At 39.0% G+C, this 27,178-nt stretch overlaps 1 protein-coding gene across 1 annotated transcript in view; it reads left to right on the top strand.

The window, feature by feature from the left end:
- LOC131685079 (tyrosine-protein phosphatase non-receptor type 9) overlaps window positions 1-27,178 on the top strand; it is a 170,301-nt gene that overhangs the window by 133,890 nt on the left and 9,233 nt on the right. Inside the window, exon 4 of the mRNA XM_058968506.1 lies at window positions 17,097-17,305. Coding sequence (XP_058824489.1) covers window positions 17,097-17,305 — 209 coding nt within the window. The remainder of the gene's footprint in view (window positions 1-17,096; window positions 17,306-27,178) is intronic.

The raw sequence follows: 27,178 nt of genomic DNA, 5'->3' as shown, positions 1-27,178 counted from the left end.
CTGAATTATTAAAATGGTGATGTTAACTATTAAGATTTTCGTGAAATGAACGAAAAATCGACCAAAATTGTTAAATTTTAAATAAATTACTGTGAAAATGTTACTTAACCTCATTAGCCTAAACATGTGAGGACATCATTCAAAAGAAAATTTTCTCACCTATCTAATGGATCTAGAAGATTTCAAATACAAAGCATACTTTCTGAGTTAGAGGTATTTTAAGTTAACTAAGTTTTGAACACCAAAAGTTCAATACCTTAATAACGATTGAGATTTGATGATATGCGTAGAATGATTTTTTTCTCCAAATATGACCTACAATCATCCCTCGAGAGGTTCTTTACCATGAACCAAACACCCTGTATATCATCAAAATAAAAGTCTTGAATCATCATAAAATTCCAGAGGATATGATTATACATGATATGGTTTACCGTTTCCGCGTGAATAATTTTCTGCACGTTTTTGGCAAAAAAAACCACTGTGGAGTTATAAGATACCATTATATGATGATTGTTCGCCGCATTCAACGTGCGTTTCATGATGAACAACATCCGGGAAGTGGATGTCCACAATCAGCTAACGTTAGTAAAATCGATCTCAGCTCAGCTAAAGTGTCGATCAAATAGATGGATGTAGCTTGTATAAAATTGTCTAGAGTTAGAGAACTGATAAAATGTTTTGTGAGATTGAAGCGTTTGTTGTTCTTACATAGAAGATCCAAATGTTGCTGGGGAACGATCAATTTTCCTAGTATGATTTGCTATCTTGATACGGCTTTGCGGTGCTAATTTATCGGCTTTAAAATTTAAAATGAATCCCTTGATTGTTTTGTACGGGTTATGGTTAATCCAGCGTTTGCCAATTTCAAAAACTTTTTAAACGCTTCATTGGTGGCTCTATGTTTCGTACCACCTTATTTTTGCCACAAACTCGCCTAATCACTTCCGAAAAAGGCAATACGAGCTATGATTCTCAATGTAACAAAAAACCGTTGTATAATCCGCAGCTACAAATTGCTTGCCACAAACTGATGTTTTTTTGTTGCATATCTTTCAGACTCACTATTTCAATCATAGTAGGTTTTGTCATCTATTCCGAGTAGTATCTTGTCTTAAATTTGTTTTGTACGTCTTTCTGCACATTACGGCATTATTTTCTTCTCATTAGTAACAACATTTTTGCGATGTCTATTATCTTTAGTTTTACCATCAGTTCAACCACGTTTCTAAAAGACGTGGAATGCAACTGTGAAGTCGAATCATTTCAACACGTGATATGAAATAGATTATTCCGCCCGGCATACACTTCAAACGCTGTAGTCAACCTCCAAAAACGAATGTATTGCACATCCTACAAATTATCAGTCACATGTGCGAAAATGTGCAAATACTTGCATTGTTACCGTAGACGGACTTTTGTGCACAACTTACGCTCCAGCTGATACAGTTATCTCGCTGACACTTGAACGGAAGGAAACGGAAGAAATCCGAACCTAGAAAAAAAATCGTGCAACGTGCCAATTTCCTGGCAATGGGAAATATTTCCTGTACCGAAAAATAAGCGATACCGCGTAACACTGAACGCGACCTTCGCAAGTGCCGCTATGGGAGTCACGGTCGGTTTACTTTGTGGATGCAAATGTCATCATCAGAATCGGTCACCGAGGCTCGGTAGGAGGAGATAGGGGACCTCAAGTGGCGCTTTGTTTATCAACAAAAACAAGTACTGGAACAAGATAACCCTGTTACTGTCAGGTCTCTCTACCAAAAGAAGTGTGACCCGGAGCATGTGCTGTGCTGATGTGGTTGTCTTGCACTTCTACCATATCACACATAACCCTCATCCACTCGTGGAGACCATCACAGGGTTAGCGTGGAGTAAATGCAATGGAAGGAATTATGGCTGCTTACATTCAATGCTATAAAAAACAACTAAATTGAGAGTAAAATTGTAATAGCAAAAAGATAGTAAATATGCTGATTAATTCTTTCATTGCAGAATGTTCACGAAACGGAAAGGCCGGTTTCTCCTGCGCTTACCTTTCTTACACCATCGAACCCAGCAAACGCAACTTCCGCTCAAAGTTAGCTTGCTGGAGTGTTTTTTTTATGCTGGATATGGTATCGCTCCTGGCAGAGAACGAGATGAGTCATCCCTATAGTCCTTTTACAGGGGTTGTTTTGTTTGGTGAAGGGTTCGTCGATGTGAGTGTGCGTTCGGATGGAAGAAGTGTTTTTGAAGGTTGTACATGTCGGAATGTGAGTTGAATGGTTTCTTCTTTTCGACCCCATTCAATAACGACTTGGCAGATGGTGAACGACGGCCTACCGAGGCAGCACAGATTTACAAACATGAGATGCGCAAACGATAAAATCGACATACACGCGCACGGGAGATAATAGAGAATTGCTTCACACGTACGGTTTGCATAGCAACCGATGCGATTGATTTGGTATGTAAGCATAACAAAATCAATCGAACGGCTTCGCCAAATCAGTTCATCACACTACAGTTTAGATACACCGAATGCATAATAACAATCAGCCAGAAAAAGTACCACTGATTGGTACGTGTGCCGGCAATAATAGGCATGTAAGGCATTAAAATTAAAAGAGATAGTGAAACCATACGCATAGGTGAAAGAAAATGCGGTCATTTGTAACAGAGAGTTTCTGCTGAATTATTTATAACGCAATGCTATCGCTACGGCGATTAAACCATGCAGTACAGTGAGATTGAATTAGTTATCATTACGTGTGAATGCATGTAAAACCGAATAATTGCCTGCATGGTATCCTTCAACGGCTTGAGATCGAATTTAATTACATGCTTGGAAAAATGAAAATAAATTTTATCGTATACGTCTGCTTCTGCATAATGAAAGGATATCACTGATTTGTATAACATGGTGAATAGACTAACAATACACCGCAAACTGTGTTGGATCAAAATCTTTTATTCGAGTATTCTGTTGTTTATATCCATACACCAAAATTACTAACAAACAGGGCTATTCTGATCGCATAAAAAGCTGAGTATTTCACGTTAGTAGTTCGTAATTGTGCCAAATAAACGGTTATGCACAATCAAAACATTTTTTACTCAATGAAATTTTATTGCAAGGTAAACGAAACACGTCGTTCGTGTGAATATTTCGGAACTTCAAGTTGCGAAATTTATGGCGCTTTTGAAAAAAAACAGTGCCTATTTTAGTAATACCTTTATTTACGATAAACCGGAACACTGGAGGCCAGCCAAGAAATCAGTTTTCTAACCCAATTCTCCAAACAACCAGCAATCAATACGAATGGCCTCAATTGGCGCAAAAAGCACGTATCCGGATCCAGCAGTGAAGGCTCACCAACGCACCACAACACAAGCGGAACGTCGTTGACCCAGAAAATGACTCCTGCAAACTGTGTGGCCCGTGGATAAATATTGCAGGATCAGCACTCCCGAGCGTCAAAACTAGGCCAATCAAGGTTGGCCCCGCTCTTGTGTGCATTTGACATTCCACACTGCAGTAGCGCACCAACGACGACGATGCTATCCAACATTGAAACTGTTGCCAAGTGACCATCGCCTCCATCGGCATCATCATCATCATCGCTATCACCATCAGCATCACCACACTGTGGTCTGTTTCAATCAGGATGGCACGATTCTAATTGGGCTATGCTAGAATATTGAATTAAATCTACCGAAATAACGGCGCATACCAATTTATGTCATTTTTGATGCATCCCCGGCGGTATGAATGGTATACTAGGCGATACAGTCGGTCCATTCAGTTCGCATATTTAATTGGTTTCAAATATTGAACATGCTCTTTGTTTGCATCCGAATTGGGAGTATCGAGGGGAATGATAATGATTTGCAAAATATCTCACCAGTTTATAGTTTATACCACAAAATTTTTCAGTTTATGTAACATCTCGAAGTACATTAAAAGTTTTAATTCTTGTCCATCACGTCACAGTTATGCTTTTAAGGTTTAACTTCCAACGCAGAAAACTTCACTCAAAATAACTAACTAAAGCACGTCGTCTAACAATATTTAAATACACGACGAAAGCAAAGGATGTGCACTTTCACCTCTCAATTCGTACCTCCTTTCATTATATTGAATCTTTCATAATGCAATGTGGTAATACGATTCCCACGAGAGAAAGAAACCAGAAATAACTACTTTCGTTGCATCGACAACGTTGATTGGCTTATGCGAAAGCGTTTAGTCAAACCAATTCCATTGTTCGTCATCTTTGTACAGGGCATGGTTTCATGCTCAGAAAACGCTATGCGCGTACGATTGTCAAACTGATATGTGTCAACGCTGTCTCCGAATTGTAAAGTGTGGGAAACCAAGTACTGTGTTTGAAGTCTTTCACGATCGACACTCTGAACGTATGAAGTTATGGTGTCTTCTACAACGTTGTTCGTTATGGATTCCCCTGAAGTTTTATTTGACATATCAGATGTTTAATAAAGAGCTTATGTACAACGTTGAGAGAAAAAAGTGTCGAACGTAGCTCACTTTTTTCTCTTTGGTTTTATGCAAATTTTATTTCAAAAAGCAAAAGACAATTTGTTGGAAGTACTAGCGAAGAAAAAATGAACATTGGTAAAAATTGTCGGAGTTATGATGCGTTTTTATGCACACTCTCCAACGCGAACCGCTAAAGTGAAAATTTAAAAAAATCAAGAAAAAATGTATTGTGGTGTACTTGAAAGGTTCGGTTTCCTAAACACATTTTTTCCAATAAAATGACCATAGTAATAAAAAATGATTCCTAAGATTTAAAAATTGATTGTAAGGGATGTAATTTTTGGATGGAAAGGTAACCGTTCAGTACACGAGATTGTAAGTACTAACAATTTAAATATATTATGAAAATCGGGTGAAACGATCACCGCCACAGTGCTTTTCATAAAATTTAGTTAAAAAACTCAATTTTTAGTTAACCGGTACAGTGTCGACCTATGTTAAAAATTACCGGCGGCGGCGGCGCACATGTTCTAACCGAAAGTCGTCTTCTTGGTTTTAAAAATGGCATCACTGGTCCATTTCTGTCTTCTACTGACTACCCCCTTTCAAATGACATCCATATTGATGATGGTTTTTATTGTTTTGTGGTAACCGAAAGTTTCGGTCGTCTACTGACATCTCCCTTTCAATTGACACCCATATTCATGATGGTTGTCACTGTTATGTGATAACCTGAAACCGCCATCTTGTGTTCCAAAATTGCATCAATAATCAATTTCGGCTTTCTACTGATCACTCTCAAATGACACCCGTATTGATGGTGGTTTTCACTGTTTTGTGGTAGTCGGAAACATCAATAATCAATTTCGGTCTTTTACTCACTGCAAAATTCACTTCACTTCAAATGACATCCATATTGATGATGGTTTTCACTAGAGTTGAGCAAACCGATCCAGTTTAGAGAGAGAATCGTGTCCGAGTCACACGAAAAAGAATCGACTCTTAATCGATTCAGTGATTGATTTGAGAAGATGAAGGAAATGTTCTGTTTGAATTTGATTTGGAGTAGATTTTTTGATTCCATTTATACAACTAAGTGATCATGTTTTCATCGTGCCTATTTTTTTAACAAATTCACATTAGGCTGCCCAGTTTACTCACTCGATTTGTTAGCACTTTAAGTCATCAATAATAAGAGCTCAGAATTATTGACAACCCCAGGTGAGCTTGAAAGAAGACCGAAATTCAGTTGTTTATCTAGTCTTTCATTCTATTGGTGCACCGCATTCATTCGGTTATTTTCGGCTCCAATTCAACTTCAGTAGCAAACTGAATTTTGTTTCTACGCTTGCTCTGAGTGGGATTATATAGCAGAAATGCACTAGATCTACATATAGATTACGCAGTTCACTTATGCTCCTAAATGTAAAAGTTACCACCTTCTGCTTCAATTTGTCCTCACAACACATAAATGATTTTGTTGGTGTCGGTAAATGCTCGCATACGCGGACAACTGAATATAAGATTTCGTACCACTGATAATCATCTATCACTCCATTAGCCTTAGAACGTTGCACTGGGGTACAAATGTACCCCACACAATTTTTGGAGTCGCGTGAAGACGAGAATTCGCCATTTATCGACCTGGGACCCTAACCATAATTCAGAGTTCCTAGTAAGAGTAGGAAAAGGTGGTTTAGCCAGCTTGCTTATAACCTTAGTGGAAGCTGGTGTCAAATTTGGCGTGGGGGTACATTTGTACCGCAGTTGCCGTTAGCGTTTCGTCAGGTTTCGTGTTGTCAGTGGAAATTGTGACTCGTGACAATCCCAGTTTAAATACTGGTTGTTTTAACTACATAAGTAACAACTTGTATTATATCATCGTTTTCAATCATTTATTCACATAATTTAATGTAATTTTGAAGTAGAAAAAATCGTTCTCATTTTTGCTGATTTTGATTGTTTTATTGTTTATTTTTTATAGTTTTTCAGAACAATGACTTGCAAATATAATTTGGCGCACAGTAACTGCTGCAACAGTAACGTTGCGTGTTACCAATGTATTACTGTTCAGAATTTTTTTTTTTTTCATTTCAATTTCCACCCTATTTCGCGGTATGTTCAAAACCTCGATTTTTAAACTTTCCCTCTTCCAAATAACTTCACCATTGGCGGATCCAGAGGAAGGGTCTTGGGGGTTCGGACCCCCCCCGTTCCGAAAATTTTGAGCTTCTTGAGAAATTTTTAAATAGTTTCTATTTTAAATTCGTTCTAAGTTCAAAATCATTCCAAACCAGATTCGATTACCAAAACTGATTTTAATTGAATGAGGGTATTACATATTACGTATTGTACAATGGACATTTCAAAGTCGAAATTTTGGACCCCTTCCTTGAATTTCTCTTTTTCAAAAATATCGAAATTCCATTGTATACTATTTCTAGACCATTCTTTCAACTTTTAGAATCATTTGATTTTTTTCAAATCGATTGAAAATTCGCAGTTATAGTATTTTTTTGTGAAAAAAGTGAAAACAGCGATTTTTTCGCTTGTTATTGTACAAACCGATTTATGTATCATTAATTCAATAAATTCCATACTTTCACTTACACAGCTGTTTTTGCAATTAAAAAACGAAGAAAATGACGTACTATACATTTCTTTTGTTTTGATTTTAACCTGCGAAAATTGTGATCAAATCATGGGGTACATTTGTACCCCAGTGCAACGTTCTAGGGTGGAAGACAGAAGTGCAACGTTCTAGGGTTAGTGAATAGCGACTACAACTTTTACAAAAAGTATTGTTGTAATTATTCCTACATATTACTAAGTCGATCACCCACATTTTTTTTTTCAAAAATATCGCATCCCTTCAAAAAGGAGTAGTGGCTCATTCATTCTTTTTGTAAAACCGATTTTTGATCGATTAGCGATTTATTCGCTCATCTCTAGGTTGCGCTGTTTTGTAGCTACTGGAAGCCGCCATCTTGATTTTTAAAATGGTGTCGAAAATCAATTGTTGTTTTTACTGACCATCCTCTTTCAAATGATACCCTAGTGATGATGGTTTTTACTGTTTTGTGGTAACCGGCACCCTAATGGCATCAATTACCTCTTCTGCTGACCACCCGCTTTACAACGATATCATTATTGATGATGGTTTGGTAACCGGAAGTCACCATCTTGGTTTTCAAAATTGCATAAAAAATCAGTTGCTATTTTCAACTGACCACCCCCTTTAAATGATACCCACATTAACGATGGTTTTCAATGTTTTGTGGATGCCACCAAGTTTTCAAAATAGTGTCAAAATCAATAGCTGTTTTCTACTGACCACCCCCTATAAAACGTTACCCATATTGATGATGGTTTTTACTGTTTTGTGGTAACCGTAAGCCGGCATCTTGGTTTTCGAAATGGCGTCAATCATCAATGTACTCCTTCTGCTGACCATCCGCTTGACAATTACACCATTATTGATGACGGTTTTCACTGTTTCGTGGTAACCTGAAACCGGCATCTTGGTTTTCAAAATAGCTTCAATCGCATGGTCAAAATTGCAATTATAATCAAATGGTTTTCAATATTGCAATAATTGGTTTTCAAAATTGCGTCAAAATCAATTTCTGTTTTCTAATACTCATATTGATGATAGTTTTCATTGTTCACCCCTGTCGAATGATATCCATATTGACAATGTTTTTCACTATTTTGTGCTAACCTCAATCGCCATGTTGGTTTTCAAAATGGTGTCAGTCACCAATTTCCGTCTTCTGCTGATCACCCGCTTCACAATGACACCATTATTGATGATGATTTTCACTGCTTCGTGGTAACCTGAAACCACCATCCTGGTTTTTAAGATGGCGTCAAATGTCCTTATTTGATTCCATCCGAAACTGGTGCCGGAATGGCCATACCAAAGTTGAGGGAGCTGTGGGAGTGTATGCTTTGAAGAACTTCACATTTTGTATATATCTATGAGTTCAAAAAGGTGGAATGATAGAAAAGTGTATACATTTTCCAAAGTTCAGTTTTCCGGTGGCCAAGATTGGTTCTATTCATGTCCATTGTGAAGGATCCATGAAAAATAGTCATATGATGTAGGCCATTTAAAAAAAATCTACTTAAATTTATGGATGTTTCATCCGTCACCCCACTTCGATGCCGGATAAATTCCGGAATCAGTTAACGGATTCGAACGCCGATAGAGACACAGAAAGTGGACTATATTCCAGATCATTTAAAACCGGTTCTATCCATTATCAGTCAAGAATGAACGAAATAAGAGCAAAATCAATTTTTTTTTTCAGAGATGTTGTAACCTGGTACCATAAAGGTTAAAGTTCTGCTCGCCAAGTACTTATTGATGGAATTTGCGCGCTGTTATTTGAAATCTAGTGCTACGATCTGGAGGATCTGGATGAAATGTCGCATGTTCATTCAGAATATGCAATAAAAAAATTTCGATGTTTTTACCCGGAACGTAATATATAAGAGCTCCTTAAATTGGTTGAAAAGATGATTTTTTCATTCCATTGCTCGGAGGAACAATCAGTGAACTTATAGTTAGATTTTTGTGTTTCGGATTCTCCTCATCAGTAACTGGCACCAACTTTGGGCCAGTTGGACGAGATCTCAAACCAGAAGACCATCAGTAAACGAAAACTTCTGAGCTTGGCTACCTGAGACATCATTCGCGCTCCTGAAATATGTATGACTTATTGATTTATCGTCTAACTGGCCCATGTTGGTGGCAGCTACTGATGAGAATCCGAAATGCAAAAATTTAATTTTAAGTTAAGTATAGTGCACTCTCGTATAAATTGGTTCCATAAAAAAGCTCATTTCAGGATTTTTCGCACTTTTTCGTGTCTAGAATATAATAAACATTCAAAATAAAAGTGGAACGTTAAGGTCCATTTTTACTACCACCACTAATAGCGTGCCAAAACAGGATTTTATTCACAATTTTCAATCAAAAAATAACCATCCGCTGGGAAAAGGTTGACAGTATTCCACCCTTTTTCTCAGCCGTTGAATTGCAGGTCGCCTTTACTTCTACTCGAGGGGTTTGCTTGAGCGATGGCATCACATCTGACCTACATACTGGCTCCTTTGGATGCTGCGAAAACTGTAATCAAACATAATGCAGTGCGGTCCTTGGCATTAATTTCCTCTCCTGATGGGTTCTTCCCTGTATAAATTAAGGAACTCGGTTGTTCATGCTAAAATTTTGCAGCGAAGCAAATAAGACACATGTTTCGTAGGATTCCGATCGATCGTCTATTGATCTGCTGCAACACGCCAGGATATTATGGAAATTCAATTAACTAACTATTCAAAAGCTCGCCTCGTGCCTGTTATTTGCGCTGTTACTAGCGCTGGAAAATGCCTCCCATACATACCTTGGCGAAGCCATCTCATTTGCGTATAAAAGCGAAATCCGCCACACAGACATTAACTTTGAATCTAATTAAAGGATAATCTCCTACTCGGTTATATGTAGCACGTTGTTTGTTTTTCCGTGCCACACTACTTCTTTCCATGCTTACTAGCTTTGTACATGCGCCTACTTTGTGTGCCTGTTGTGCATACTGTGACAAGGACTATGTGAGCTACGGGAAGCTTTGTACTAAAAGTGGCTCTCCTCTCGGCAAAAGTGCAATTAAGCCGATTGCCATTCAAATTGCTACTTGAGTGCATACGAGCAGCGTAGAGAGGGCTGAGCAACGAAAATTAACCTGCAAGATTAAACAATCCTTACTGCTTTTTTGTTGAGCTGCTGCTCAAGGAACCTTGCCCCGCTTTTTTTTCGCTGCCCGTTTAAGGAAAAAAAAACTATCAGAGGACATTAGCCGTTTGTACTCGACCTCATTTTGTTTGTTGACAAACGCTCTGTTGCATCGCAGAACACGAAATGCACGTGGATGACAGGGAGGAGTAAAATGTTATCTTTGAGTTTTTGTAATTTTGAAAATTACAAAGTGTTTCATATTGTTTCTTGTGAATTCCGATTATTTTAGAATAAAACGACTTTTTGTTCAGTTAAACCGTTCTGCACGATTAGTGATACTGGCTCAAAATATTATTTTGCCATATCAAAAAAGAAATAATTTACGCAAGTTCATATCATGACAAATATTATCAGCCCTGTTCTTTATTAATTGAAAAAATATGCTGACTGCACTTTTTTACTCCTTTGTCCCTGTACTACAAGATACGAGCACAGCACAATAATTCGCCTGTCCGAGTTGAAACAAGCAAATTTGTAGCCCTTCATTTGACGTTCAAATAAAAGCTATGTAACCCGTATGAAACTGACATTTCTGGGTTAGGAAAAATGCCGTTTCCTAAGGGTAAAGCAGGAACGAGGAATGAGCTTGTGTTTTTTATTTAGCGCATCCTTTTTAGAGCACATTCATATATTCTAGAGCAGTGGCGCTCAGCACGTGACTGCATGGCGGGCTATTTGTGTCAGGAGATAATCTTTTGGCGGCTGTCGTCGTTGATCACAAATTGAAAGAAAATGTTTACCGAATGGTGGTAGAAGGCACCGAAAAGGAAATTTCTTTGATGTGAATAAAATCGGCTGATCGTTGAATCATTGGCACTGTCTAGAATTAAAAGGTAAAGCAGCAACTCTTGAACATATCTTGTCCAGGACAGAAATATGTTTGGAAGCCCAGAGTTTTTCTTATTTCCGTAGTTTTCCGCTGGCGTTTCGTTAGGTGTTTAAAGATTCAACAAAAAATCACAGTCAGAGTTTCGAAACAACTGGCTATGGCTGTGATTCTATCATACTAACCACAAATTGCTTCCTTTTGACTACTCAATTGAGCCAGATTTACAAATGGAAGTCCTGCAACTGAACTTTATTCACTTTTTGCATCTATTCCAATAGAATCACAAACATGGTATTTATTGGTACTTAGAATTCAACGGGTTTTTATCTACTGAATAACTGGACACAGTCTACATTCGTTTTTTCGAAATGTTAACGAAGTTCTCTCTCCAAATATAGAAAGAGATATTCAATCAGTCATCAGTTGTCATTCTGCTCGGCGAATCGTTCCTCTATCGACAACTCACGGAGAAGTTATGCATCCTTCAAAGAAGAGGAAACAAAACGTTAACTAATGACACTGCTATCATTGTATACCGAACGCGTTTTTTTTTCTTCCGTCAAACGGCAAAATCGTTACCTTCAACTTTGAAAAGTAGATGCATTGGTAAATTGTATATTCATAACAATTAAATCGTATTTGAGTCAAATTTGTTGGTTTGTGTCGCTTAAAGTTATTTTTATCCAAGTGGTTGTGGCCATCATTTCAACACAATATAGTTCCCATAATTTATGGTGCCCCGGAACGATGGTCGTGAACTATTTAGTATTTATTTTTTCTTGTTTGATTTAACCTCGTTGCTTGAATGCTGTGTTTTTAAAGTAGGGGGATGTCTCCGGCTGTGAACTACTCATTATTTTTTAACAGTTATGTGCCCAACAAAAAAAAACACCTTTAACAGGCCAACGTGGGTACCCGGGTACCCACAATTTGAAATGCTCATAACTATGGCTTCCTTTAACCGATTGGGACACTTTTAGATGTTTTGGATTCAGAAACTCGTCCACTTTTTGATTCTGTGTTACTATGTTCTGTAAAGTTGAACCGGATCAATGGATCTGGTTCTTGGTAATCCGGATTTTCCGGGGTAATGTTCCAGAACTAGGGTATGATTTGTAAATTTTAATAATGTCCTAGCAATATTAGTATCAAAACTCTTCAAATTGTCTCGGAAGTCTGTTATTTATTGTTACGGGACCCTACGGCAATTTAAAAAATGGAATTGGAATGGAATGGCCACTCACGGCCCCACGGGAACCTGCTCCGGAATGTCCGTTCCGGGGTCAAATCACCAAATGGTTCCAAAACCACGAGATACAGCCTACTGATACAATTCCAAGAATTTTGATACCCATATTGCCAGTATTCCATTGAAGGTCACAAATAGTATCCCAGTACTGGAACCTGCTTCCGGAAATCCGGATTCCCGGAAACTGAATGAAGTAACCCGATTCATTTTTACCAAGTCCAAAAGCGGATGAGTTCCTGAATCCAAAACACCCAAAAGCATCAAAATCGGTTGGAAATTACCTTAGTTATTGGTATTTCAGTTATACCACGTCGGCCTGTTACGTAGTAAAAAAATTCAGGAGCCCCTCCTAACTCCCTCCCTTACTATATCAACAATATTATTAACCCAAAAGCTTGACTTAGTGAAGTTCTAAGATGTCGCAAAGTTTCGATTTCCAGCTATGGATAAAACATGGGAATTTTATTAATTGAAACCTAAAAAGGTACCCGGGTACCGCGTCGGATACACAACGGTTAAGTGTTTATTTGCCTAGCGATTTCTACGTTAAATCTATTCAAAAAAAGTTTTTTTAACAGAACCGGTAACACCTATTGCAATATTTCTTCAGAATGCTGTGAAAAATGGGGAGAAAATACCTTTTAATATCATTTATTAAGCGAATCGATTGAAATGTTAGAGTCTAATAATCTGTATTTAGCGTTGTATCGGCTCTGTGTTTTATCATTTATAAAATTTTGATGAAGTACTTGACTAGAAAAAGTTGGCAAACATGTCGCAAAATGATGTCAGGCGCGGTTGTGAAACACTCATTGTTTTTATATTTTTTATGGAATATCAACAATCATGTTAAATTAAGTATTTTAACAATGTATCTAATCGTTTCTGAAAATAAAATTCCTTGTATTTTCCAAATTTTGTTGGTCTTTTTAGAGATATCCCAAGCTCATCATGCAAAAAAATTAAAATCATATAAATTAGTTATGGAAGTTATGCTTCGAATTCGTCTCATCAGAATCCGATACCAACATAGTGACAGAACTAATTGGTTTTCACCCAAATTTTACTCCTTTGACGAAATATAGAATAGTAAAATCATATATTTTCATTGTTTATTGAACAACTAAACAAGGGAAATTTTGCTTGTTGAAATACATCACTTGTTCAATGAAAGAATCTTCTATAAGTTCACTTCTGCTCTTTTAATTAACATGCAATTCAAATATTATAAAACTCAAACAAAATTTTCCGTTTTCCAAAATTATTAAATTAAAATATGGCTTCAAGATCTCATCGTCTTCGGCTTGCGAATCCTGTACCAATACCTACACTTAGATCCTATTTCATGGTATTTATGAGGACGTTGTTGAGCCGGTGGCCTACCATTAAGTAAGTCCCGTTTTAACTTCATTAGGTTTTTTTTATTTATTGTTTTGTTTCTATCGGACTAAAGTCTAAATGTACAGATTGGGAAGAGCCCGTCGGAGATATATTTCAAACCATTCTCAAATGGGACTATCTTTTGAACATTACAGACTGAACTGAAACTGAACATATTTTGCGTGGCCGATCTCCCATGGCATAAATCCATGTTGATCGAATGAGATGTAATTGTTTGTACAGTCTACCACAACACCACTCACAATAATTTCAAAAAGTTTCGTGAAAACCGAAAGACGGGTGATTCCAGGATAATAAGCAACCATCCGTCGATCACCATCCTTGAAAATGGGGCACATGTATGGTCGCTTTCATAGGCGAGGGAATTTCGGTCCTGCCAAAACTGTAATACATCGAAGTAAAACAACTGCCGGCTGGCTGTCAAGTCCAGAAGCGAAAGGGCATTCAGTTTCTTTGACGCATTTTCAACCAATTTTAGTGTAACTACAAAAGCACTCAAATTAATTATACTGGTTGGAACGTTGAAAGCAGCATCTTCCGTCTTTTCTCTAGAAGTAAACCCGCTCGAAAATGCTTCAGCGAAATACCTTGCAAACAGCTCACATGACTCTGAAACTGACGTGGCGGCCATATTATCAAAAAAGACATTTCATTAGACGATGAGCTTTTTCTTTTAGAATTTATAAATCGCCAAAAACATCGAGGGTTTCGTCCTAGGTTACTTCCGTAGTGCATATGATCTGTATGAACTAGCATTTACAGATAAATATGCGTTGGCAAATCGTTGATGCTATAAATAAGCTTTGAAAATCAAGCTAAATCGTCTTTAAGCACTAGCGGCTGCTTATTCAGGAAGACATTTACGCGACTTCCGGATGGTTCTTATAGTAGCGGTTGATTGTAAATATTGTCGAATCCGTCCTTATATGTATTGAGAAGATGTTCTTGTGTATCTATTACCCTATAAGAGGCTGACGGGTACCCGCAAGACTGAAATACTCATATCATTGCCAATTTTAAGCATTCCTATGTGTCTTGAAATCAGCAATTCATCGACTTTGTGGACTTTACTATAAGCAAGCAACCGGATGCGTTCGTGCAGTACGTTCAGTACTATGGAAATATTTACAAACTTCAATTTCGTCGTAGCAAAACTCTTGGAATTACCTCTGAAGATTGCTTTTTATCGTTATGACACAATCTTATCTAGAACGGAATGGTTTCGAGTAATGTGATCCACTACTTTATTCGGTTTGCTGTAAGCGATTCTTAACTTCATTCGATTTGTTGATAAGTTTTTACCTACGCTACACAAACGCCGATACAGTAGCTGTTTTTTATATTTGGCTGGCGAACGGAGCAGACAGAAGTTTTCAGCTGAGTCCGAAGATCAGATGCAACCAACGTGCGCGAAGCAGTCGTGCGTTATCTAAGTTCACTGAGAGCTAACACTGTACACGAGAGCAACGATTTGCGCTGAGAATTCACTGGATAGCTGATAAACGAGAAAACCCAGATTAAAAAGGATGTGCAACTAATTGATTCCAATCTCCACAGTTAGCAACATAAGCCAAAACAGGCAGCCACATATCAAGTGTTCTGCCACAATATGAAATACTGTAATACGACCGTGCATAAGACTTATTTGGAGTCTACTTTCTACTTCTGCCTGAGTCAGATCTAGAATCCAGGCCAAGTGAACGGAAACTAGTAACCTTTCGATTTAGTGTGCATTGTCTCAAAAACAAAGGAGACATTCTATTCATTCTTTCTAACATATGTAAAGTTGACGAAAAATCTCTTCTCCGACCTAACACCGCGGTCTTTAACTTTAAATTTTGTTCAAAGTGACCGATTTTTCGTCGAGAAGATTCTGAAGGTAAAAATGCCATGTAGGCTTACGGAAGTCGCCTACGTTTAGTATCATCATCTTCTATCGTTCAACACGTTAGCGCAAATCGAACGATTTGTTTTGCAGAGCAACTTAACACACCGGATTGAAAGTGAAAACGTTGGAATTAAGATTCTTGTGTATATAGAAAATGACTATATAGAGGTAAGGTTGCATGATCTATCATCGCATACTCATCCTGAGAAGTCGAATCAGTTACATCTGATACTTGGAGAAACTTCATTCCGGGTATTCCTGACGGAGTTCTTGTGGTGAGGATACGGGTCAAAGACCTAATCCCTCCTACTAGACCATGAAACTCAAAACTCACGGAGCTATTATTAAACGTGCAAGAATTTTAGTCAGACAGCGCGCTATGGACAACGGAAAAGCAGTCCAAAACAAAATTTTCAATACCAATACCTGAACCACAAACGGTGGCCAAATTTGTGGCAGCTGTCCAGGCCATAATGACTACCACAAAAGAAAAATGCACCCAAAATCAGCTGAAAGCGACATCGGCGAGGAAGTTAATAACAATGACGACGGGTTTACAGTGGTCACCCGTAAGTACAAGAAGCACGGAAGAACATCTGATGGCGGGCACCAAGAAAGCTTGACATGAAAAACACGAGAGAACGGAAGGACCCGCTATGACGCAGAAGATCTCCGAGCGCAATAGAAAGTTACATGTGCACGAGATCCAACGAGTAATAAAGATTTGTTTTTATTTATGTATTTTACATATTGTAAATATATCAAAGATCCACGGCTCCGTTAAGCTACCGGCTACCAATGCCACTCAGTCCGATCTGACTTAACACCGACCAATTATTCTTACAAAAAGACTAGATTTATAACATAACTTAAATTTTGTTTCCAAACACTATCCAGGAACTATGAAATATTGGAACATATAAATTCACATTCGTATCGGAACCAATACTTCCGATATTTTCCGCACATCCACAGCAAATATGAAACAACAAATGCCAAATGCACGTATTTAGTATCCTTCATGTCAATTCCACATCACGCAAGTGTCGTTAGCGACCTACAACCGGAAGAAATCAATATTTACTTTCTACCCACGTGAACATAACCTTGCCACATATACAAGCAACCCATTTCACTTGTTGTCCTGTCGGCATCGACTAACGACACAACAGCGTCCATCGATTTACTTAGAACTGGAAAAAGTATCCTTCAACTGACTGACAGCCGGTACAGCAGTTGAACAATATCATGTCGCCTGTGTGTGCGTATTTAATGTGAGTGATAGTTCAGCGTCGTTGAATAATTCATATCGGAAGAGATGGAGCAATTTCACTGGAAATGTTTACCCCGGTTAATATTTTTTCTTCCTTCAATCCATGTTGTGTTACCTTTCTTGTTCGTTCACTAAATAATGTCTCTTTTTTTCTATCCTTCCTCTTTCAGGGCGGCTATCCAGCGAGACTGAAGAAAGTGCTAATCGTGACCGCCCCGCTATGGTTTAAGGCCCCGTTCAAAATCCTTCGATTGTTCGTGCGGGAAAAGCTACGGGAGCGGGTGTTCACCGTATCGATACCACAGCTGAGCCTTCATGTACCCCGGGACTCGCTACCAATACGGTTAGGCGGAACGTTGGAGATCGATCATTCCTCATGGTAGGTAGTGGGCTTACGGTCGGAGATTAAAATTATCTATTGTAAGTTCAAACGAGTTGGTGTCGTACGGGCTCGTACAGGCGTGGTTTTTGGTGTGATTAGGGCATGAATCGGATTTTCAGTCACATAGAAGAAACAGAACAAGTACCAAAAAGTATCTCTGAATATGATAATTTCAGTAGATGCTGCACATAGAGGTGTGCGCCACGCCGCCGATTTCAGGCGCTTATTATTTGTAAGCGCCGGCGTGACGCGGCGCACGCCTCTAGCTGCATAACGAATTAGAGTCCCTTTCAGTGACCGTTGGGGATATTAGCTTAAATCCGCTATTTGCTCATAGATGGCTTTTACGTGCCATAATGGCGGTCAATTTTATTGGCATTTTGCTGCTAAACTCAATAATCTACTGCGACATCTACAGATTAATAGCGTTAACAGAAAATACGGATTTTTGCTTTGCATATCTACGCTGTAAATGGTTTGATATAAGTTTTCCAAGTTTTTCCTTAAATACTCATCAATCATGGTGAATAATGGACTAGGAGGAGCAGAAAATCGAATTGGTACTAAATAGTAATAGTTTTAGTAGATAAACTGAGGTTAAAATAAATCTTTGAAAATGTGTACTGTACTTTTAGGTTAGAGTTCACAACCAGCTTTGAGAATATTTAAACAACTCATCTAAGCGCAACAAATATAAGTTCACTTTTATTTTTACACTTTTACACAACTTTTCACGAAGTGGTTTTATACATGTTCTGAAAGAAACATTTAAAAATATACTGCCTAATGCCATCTTGAAGAAAATTAGTTTTCTTTCGCTTTTCTTTCAGTTTTTTATTCGGATATGGTGAATTTCATAAAAAATGCAAGCAATTATATAAGCTTTTGAAAATTTTCTACCAATTTGACAGTTCCTATGCAAAACATCCACCTCAAGTATGTAGCGCTCCCTATATACCTTTTCTGCGTAAAGATGTCAATCTTTTTCGTATTTTGTAAGCAGTCCCTATTCTGGTAATAGTTGCTTACGTCAGCGTAACATGAACGTCCAACGCATTGGACTAACATAGGACTAATTCCTCTTGCTGGGCGGAAGGCGTAAACTGCTATTGTCAAAATAAGTGCTGTTAACATATTACAATTTACGAACAGGAGATGATCGGCATTATGGTACACTAAAGGCTGGATTGAACCTTCCCCGAGTCATGACAGATAAACGATGATTGAGCAACACTGAACCTGCAGCTCATGATCTTCAACATTTCTGGTTCGATTGCTGTCTTTGAATCGACGAAACGAATCTCTTTATGTTGTACCCGATAAAGTACTATTGCCAAAACCCTTTTGGAAATATTCGATGTGATTCGGCACCATAATTATTTGATTACATTAATGTGAGCACACAACGGATTTGAGCTAACACATCTAGCATGTGTCATATGAAATATTAAAAGTTTGACAGTGCATATTTAGAGAGTTATAAACATCAGTTTTTATAATTGATTTTTTAATTAGGCACTAGATTAGAATTTTATTGTTTTTCCTTTAAAAGCAATCAGAAAATATCAATAGTTTTGAAACATACTATTTGTAGCTGTTTTTTTACTATTATCAGTGCTGTAATCTAATATCCATTGTGGAAATTTGTCGCTTTCAGTTAAACCTTCCCATTTCCTATCAATCACGTAAGCGAATGTCGGTAACATAGTTTTAAAAAACTATTTCAAATATTCTTAAATATTTTGGTAATGCGAAGCTGTAGTTTCGTTGACCAAAGCAAAGTGTTACATAGTGTTTTTTATTAGTTATTTTTCCGAATCACAGTTGGACCAGAATGTCACTTGCTGCGTTCTTGGGTACTGATAAAATTTTCGCAAATTTTCTAAAGAACAGCTGATCAATAAACAGAGAGTGCAGTGTCATTCCGGTCGGATGGGGGCCGAAAAAGTAACGTTATGTAATATTGCTTGTTTTGATCAATATGCCAGGATTGTTACGCGCATGATAGCAGTGTGAGATGTACACTGCCGCTCTAAGCAAAATTGTCCCATGTGTATATGGAATCCTATAGCACATGGGACAGCAATGCTTATAGCGGCAGTACAGGTGTCCACAGTTTTTCTATGTGCATCGGCTGTCACTTTTTTCGAGCCAACAAAAAAAATGAAGGAGAAAACAAAAGCACGTGGTCCCTTACTTCCCTCTGATTGGTTAGTGATGTAAACATTCACCTTTTTGCGGTGCCGCCCACCATACTTATTTTCACCACGTTGCAAATGGAAATGCTTTTAGAGTTCTCCAAACCATTGACATCAAACAGAAGATTCTGAAAGTATTCTTACCATCGAACCGCAAGGACACAATATGCTTTGTACCAAACGTTCCTCTGGACTTCTAGGAAGAAGAAGTCGAGCGCCATGTGCAATATGAGCAACCGAGTAGAGTAGAGTATATCAAAAAGATGGGAAGGAACAAGGAATTTGTTGACACCACAAACCTGAATGTGACCGTACAAGGAAGAGTAGTTTCGCGGACAATGAAGATCTATGGGTGCTGTTTTAGGACCGAACTCTACATATTCCCTAACAAGTAGTACTCTAACTGCTGGAAGTATGGCCACATCAAAAAGTTCTGCCGAGATGAACCATCGTTCAAATATGTTATGCTGCAGAAACTGCAACAAAAACCATGAAACTGCCAACAGAGAAGGCCCGCAAAGGTCGAGAAGGAAGGATATAGTGAAGAAGATGGCAGAACAGTTAATGTCTTTCACAGAAGCGAATCCTAATTCATTCATCGGCAAGATCAGAAAGCTGTTCTTTCACCACCTACAATCAAAATTCTTGCTGGCCCCCTTGGGCAATTGCAAGATAGGAATACAAATAAACTAAAAGGAGCAATACTGCCCATATAACCATAAGAGTCCCATATGCATTTTTGTCGAAAATGAGATATCTGTTGGATTGTATTCTGCATCACCACTGAATCATAATGCACAAATAAGATTACCAGGTTTGTTCAGAAAATATCGAAAAAATACCAAAACATGGTTGTCCCATCCATAAGGCACAATGAAAAATATAAATCTTGAACAGCATTTTTCTCGGTTTGCGGTTTTTAATATGGGACTCTTATGCATATATGGGCAGAATATCGCCAATAGAAATAGATGGCCTCTTGATTAAAATCTGCACGGAGCTATCAACAATGAAACCAAAGACACCAACGAATCAAGAATAGCCCGCAACACCAGCAATGGTGACTAAAATTTTCAAAAGAGATATGGTTGAACGAACCCTTGAAAATGAAAAAGCACAACCTAAAAATAATGAAACAGGCCACGGAGGCGTTGGTATACTCTTGCACGAAAAATTTGAATATGAGGAACTAGATTTTTCGGATCTGTGACCACTGGAAGTGCTTGTAGTTAGAATAAAGAGCGATTTTGACTAAATAAACCTTATGATATAAGCTTACCTTTCTCCAGCAAATATTTTAAGCACGGGTTTGCAGTTTTCTTTAATGTCATCTTTAGAGTGCAAAATGAAACGATAATTGGTACGGTTCTGAACGCTCAACACGCGTCGTAGCATAGCATAGCATAGCAAAAACGACCGCACTCATCATGTGTGGCTGATACAGTGAAATCTTTTTATACAACCGTTCACTGCACACCTGGCCATGCCCTTACGATCGCTAATGGGATGGGAATGTTAGTTGAATACCTACTTAAGAGAATACGGGGAACCTACGCAATCTCCATAGTTATTACGGATATTAGAATTTGTTAGTAGGAAGGAAAATGGGATGTGGATTAGGAGTGATTTTATATATTCAACAGAATGGATAATAGAAATTATTATAAATCAGATTGATCTCACCAAATTTATTGGGGTGGCGGTAGGCATCAGGCACGACCGACAGACTACTTTCTCCGAGCGCTTCGCTTAGCTGGCTAACCACAGCAATGTAAAATCTGAGATGTAGTTGACATCTTCGTCAACATCGACGAGGACCCGGGTTACGATTCTGATTGCAAATCGGTGACAAACCGAAAACGATGCTGACGGTTGTACTAAACTGGCAATATCATTTAGCACACCCGAACAATAATATTTCACAGCTTTGAACGGTTAATTTCTTCAGTAATAAAAGGCAAATTCGCAGTACCAAACTACCAAGAACTGTTTTTACTGAACGCTCAACACGCGTCGTAGGTTACAAATTTTCCTGTCTGCATCAGAGGAAGGTATCTGAGGGAAATAATCGATCCCTGATTACGCGCTACCAAACGACGACGTGGCAACAACGGTACACGGTCCGGATGTTACCCTCGCCTCATTGAGCATCGCCAAAAAACAACCTGGGGGGGGGTATATCAAGAAGAATTTGGCTGTATGCTCTGTACGATAAGGATTTATGTCGGCAGCAATATACCGATTCTTCAAAAAAAACACCAAAGAAGTCAATAAAACGAAAGTTATCGCGATTCTAAGTGAGATACGTTCTCCGTTAATCTACCTTCCAGAGGAGATGGTAGATGTTTTAACGATGCAGTATAAAAAGCTTCATTTATGGTATCAAACAAAAAACAACTTCCTAAGGAAGTGGTAGAACACGGAGATCGGGACCCTATGCCAAGTTTTCGTGACAGTAACCATACCTTCAAGGTGGAAAATAACCGTAATAATGTCCTTACCTAGAAGAACGCTGACCTAGGCTTCCCGAACGCCAACAGGTCAATAGCAATGCTGAACGTTGAAATCGAACTGATCAATATTATGGAAAAGACCCAGCTTGCCGAAATAGCGGATACTGGTGAACTGATACCAGAACTCTCCTTCCGTTTGTTTCTGCAAGCATAGGTCCGCATCTTTGAGTGTGACCTACACAGTAAACGCCGTTCGTGGCATAAAGGAGAACGAAAAAGAAGCCCTATTATCTTTCCTTGACGTGAAAAAGGCTTATGACTCAGTAAACACAAATTACTACGGATCTTGGCTGATCTACAGATACCAAGAAACCTCTTTTCATGGCTGTACGAGTATCTGAGACATCGAATCATGCGGTATCACTTCCATTGGCAACACTGCCAGTACAAATCTTAAACAACTACAACTGAATTCTTACATCTGGACAGCAATGAAATACTTACGAAGCACTCGGTGTATGTCATTTTAGTGGAGATAGATAAACTGTCGATGAATCTTAGGATCAAATCGCTCACGAAAAAGGAACTGATCAGAAGTATATTCTACAGGAAATTAGAACTGTATTCTACAAGGAAACTTTGAACGGATCCTATTTATCTGAAATGGCAATCAAACATGTAAAAGTCATCTATTAAGTTCATCCGTATGACATGGACATAGCACGGGAAACGAGATTTGCAATATTTCTTCAATTTTGTTCTGAAGGACTTACTGCAACCCACTTTAGGTGAAGTGATACTAACGAAAAAATAACACTGCAACCTTGTAAGGCAGAACCTTTTACGGGATGTAGCCCACACGAAATACAAGTACCATAAAAAAGAGCAGTGCAAGTTCAATGAATCCCCAGTTCCATGGACATTCATGGCAAAGAAATATCGGACTAAGCAGCGGGGGCCAAATCAAGCGAAACACAAACGGCTCCATATAAGCATAACACTGGGAAGTGCGATAGTTTTAAATCAGAAACGACTGACCAAGAGAATACAGAAAGAATACAGATATCAAACAAAAAAGGACGGTGACACTACAAAATTCTGAAAAAGCCAGGCAGAAATTGCTGGTCTATGGATCTGATCCTGTTTTCAGCACAAAAAAGAATCTTGAACAGAATCCTATGCGGGTACACCTGCACTAAAGAAAAGGTTGCTCGGCCATTAGGTCACTAGGCTGAAGGTCATCCGGACGAATGGCTATTAGGCCGAATGGACATTAGAACGAATGAACATTAAACCGAATGGACATTAGGAATATCCTGCCTGGCTTTCGGGGATTCTTGGTTATTATTTGCATTGCTGGCTTCGCAATTATTTCTTTATACCCTTCTTTTTTTCATGAGCTGTTGAAATTTATATATAATGTGAAATATTCTAGCCAGCCCTATTAGCTAATTACCAGATTATTTCGGGATGTAACGAAGATTCGAAAGCGGTAACTTCTTGAATATGTGTACACGTACTATACCGTTGGTTTCTACACTGCTCCAGTTCCTGCGGCGAAGCCAGTGTAATGCGGTTTTCCCAAATAACCGAAGCATACAACATTCTACATTCTATTCAAGAAGTAAACGATTCGAAATTGAATGCACAATGGAGTAGCATATGGGGGTTTTATCGACGCAGATTAGGTTAGGACTCTGAATCGACGGCGCCGGTGTTTGAGTGGTAAGCGTGACCGCCACTCATTCCAGTTGGCCTGGGTTCAATTCCAGCCGAGGCCGTTGAGATTTTTCTAAGGTGAAAAAATCTGTGGTCACGTCTTCCTTCGGAAGGGAAGTAATACCTTTGGTCCCCGGTCCACGAAATTGGTGGATCGATATCTAGTCCAGGTAGTGGAATTACCTCTTTGGCGCCGGTAAAGAAGAAGTAGATCCAACTTCTATACTCTTATTAACAAAAATATCCTCCTCCCGTGATACTTGTGGAGTGCGCAGTAGTATATACGGCCTCTAGCAAAAGCAAGTATCGGACTAACCATTCCTTCCCTTTCCTTCCGCGATCTACGTTCTGGCCGGGCCGGAGCCGGTATTGATCAAAAATTATCTACTTATTCCCTGTGCAACTTCAGCGAGTCCCGATCGATAACGGAGTAGCAGTCAGGGGTGGTCGCACAAGCTCAAGCAGATTAGGTTAGGACTCTGAATCTTGCCTTCTAGCTGCCGCAAACAAACAGCTGCAACGCTGTCAACGCCAGAAGTAAACGCAACACAAGACGGCCTTGTGGTGGAAGGCATTTCGTTCGGGAATCTTCAGGTTCGGTTCGCTGGTTTTCTTTGATGTGGGATCTGTTTGCCTGAAGGGGAGATTGGTTACTCCCTCAGCAACACGCACATCAGCATCTGAGATATTGTTTCATAACGAAAAATGTTTAATAGGTAGCAATTCAACAGCTGCGCACCGGACCAAATTATTAGAATCAAATTCAGTAAAGGTTTTAGCCCCGTACCTATATTCGATGAATCTTAAGATTACCATGAGAACAATTTTTTATCTAGGAATGCTATGTTACCTTGTGACCAGTCTTCCCAAATGAACATCGTACACAATGTTCGCTCTGGTTCTGTGCTCATATTAAACCCACATTCTTTGTACGATCTCGAACACGCTATTTCGTACCTAAACACGTGCACATGTTCGCCTGCACAACCGAACCCCATGTCCGTACACGGTGTGCATACACATACGTTCGTGGCATCAGTATTCTTTTTCTCACTCATCATCACTAGCGTTGACTCTGTTTGCCTTGTGCGAATCGTTCTCGTGTACGCACCCGGTGTACGTACACGGATGCTTGAACTAGAGTTTGTACATCGTTCGCTTGGGTTCGATGTTCGAGGCGAGCCTAAACATCGCGACGAAGTATGTTTGAAGTTGGACGCGCGCACGAATTTTTGTACATAAGTACAAACTTGACGATGTGCATGGGAAGTCTGCTAGTGACTAATCCACCTTAGCCGTCGTTTTCTTTCCACCCATTTGAAAATATTAGTTGGAGTTTAAATATCTAAATGAACACTTATTTAAAATAACACAATGTTTACATGTCGTCCTTTAATAGTTTTCATTTTCAAATCTGAGTGTTATGCAACGGTTTAGAAAAACAGCTCATGTTAGAAGGAAGGAAAATATGTACAGAATGTTGCCTTCAATGAAACCATCACCAAGCGGTACCGAGGCTTACAGCTCACTAAGAGGTCCACTGAGGACTATGCTTCGTACTCTTGTCGAATAAACCAGACCTGTGCCAAATTCGAGAATTGGATAAAATGGCAAAGGAGATGTTTTGTGTGCAGATTGAGGGCCGAGATAGACGACAAGATCGCGACGAGGATACTCACTTGCATTAAAGAAAATACGAACACTCCAATAACTGCCATCAGAGTGCCAGCGGTTTTGACTCTCCGACACGACGCTGTCATGAGCGCTGAATCACAGAAGAGAAGACTCAGCAGCGGTCAAAAGAAACATCCGCCGCGTGAGCGTCAGCAGCGATTCCCGAGGTAACGGCAGCATTCTGACGATAACGAGTACCCAGGATAGTACCATTTTGCGAGGACAAATGCGATGTACTATACACACAATTTCCGTTTTGAGACCCATCAGTGTTCGGAGTACAACCGCTGCGGACTCGTCGAAGGCTACTGTCATAGCGCAAAATCGCCTCCGAAGAAAGGGCAAAATGAAACAAATACCCGGTGTTAACCCGTTTACGTCGTGTTTTATTTAATGGGCATTAGGTCACGATCACCCCCGCGGGATGCGACAAAACATTTAGATGTGAAGTAAAGATCTTAATTCCAATTTAGAAGCATTTCATATATTTTAGACCTGATAATCAATGACATAGTTTGACACTCATTATAATGAGATACTTAAGGGGGGGATCATTCACGTTATGTCCTAGTTTAAAAAAATAAAAGTAATTCAAATCAGCCGTCGTGTTTCCTTTGAGTGCTATCTCACTTGTGTTCATAAAAAAATTAAAGTTGGAATAGATGAAATGAGCGATGAGCAATAAAAAAAGAATATTAATATATGGAGATTTGGATTTGTTTCATGAAGATGATTTAACAATTTTCAATTTAGTATTTGTTCAGTCTACTTTCTACTTCTGCCGCAGTCAGACGTACAATCGAGCCAAGTGAACAACAGGCCTCTCGATCTAGTGTGCATTGTCTCGAGAACAAAGGAAACATCGGATTATTCTTGTCAGCATGAGTAAAGTTGACGAAAAAGCTCTACTCCGACCCAACGCTGCAGTCGTTGACTTTAAATTTTGTTTAAAAAGACCGAGTTTTAGTGAAGTGGAATACCTTCTGAAGGTAAAAATGCAACTTAGACTTACGGAAGTGTTGTACCTTCAGTATCATCATCTTCGCAGTGCAGTGTTAATATCATTCAACACGTTAGCACAAGCCGAGCGTTTTCGTTTTGAAGAACAACTTAAAACACGTGGTTGAAAGTGACAACGTTGGAATTAAGATTCCCGTATATATTGAGAATGTAAGATATAGATGTAAGGTTATATAACCTATCACCTCGTACCCCTCCTGAGCCAATTGGAAAATGCATGTCGCAATACGGAGAAGTAGAATCCGTTACACCTGATATTTGGAGAAACTTCTTCCCGGGTACTCCTAACGGCGTTTTTGTAGTGAGGATGCGGGTTGAAAGGCCTATACCCTCCTACTTGACAATAAAACTCAGAACTCACGGAACTACAATTATGCAAACTACGCTATGTACCCATGAGGGGCAAACTCCTACTTGCAAGTATTGTAATCAGACAGCTCATCATGGACAACCTTGCGCGGAAGATGCATCTCAACCGATTGTCAACTCATCTACGGCAAACCAACCCAAAACTGAGTTTTCAATACCAATGCCTGAACCACAAACGGTGGCCAAATTTGTGGCAGCAGTTGCACAGACCATAATGAAAACCACAAAAGGAGCATCCAGTACCGCAAAATCAACTGTAAGCAACATTGGCAAGGATAACAATAACAGTGACGGATTTACGCTGGTCCACAATAAGTGCAAGAAACAGGGAAAAACATCTGATCGCGGACACCAAGCCGGCTTCGACCTGGACGTGAAAAACAAAAAAGAATTAAATGATCCCCCAGATGCAGGTTGCCAGCAAACCCCGCGAAAGA

Source organism: Topomyia yanbarensis, chromosome 2 (assembly GCF_030247195.1).
Source record: "Topomyia yanbarensis strain Yona2022 chromosome 2, ASM3024719v1, whole genome shotgun sequence".
NCBI lineage: Eukaryota > Metazoa > Arthropoda > Insecta > Diptera > Culicidae > Topomyia > Topomyia yanbarensis.
This window is presented reverse-complemented; position numbering and strand designations above follow the sequence as displayed.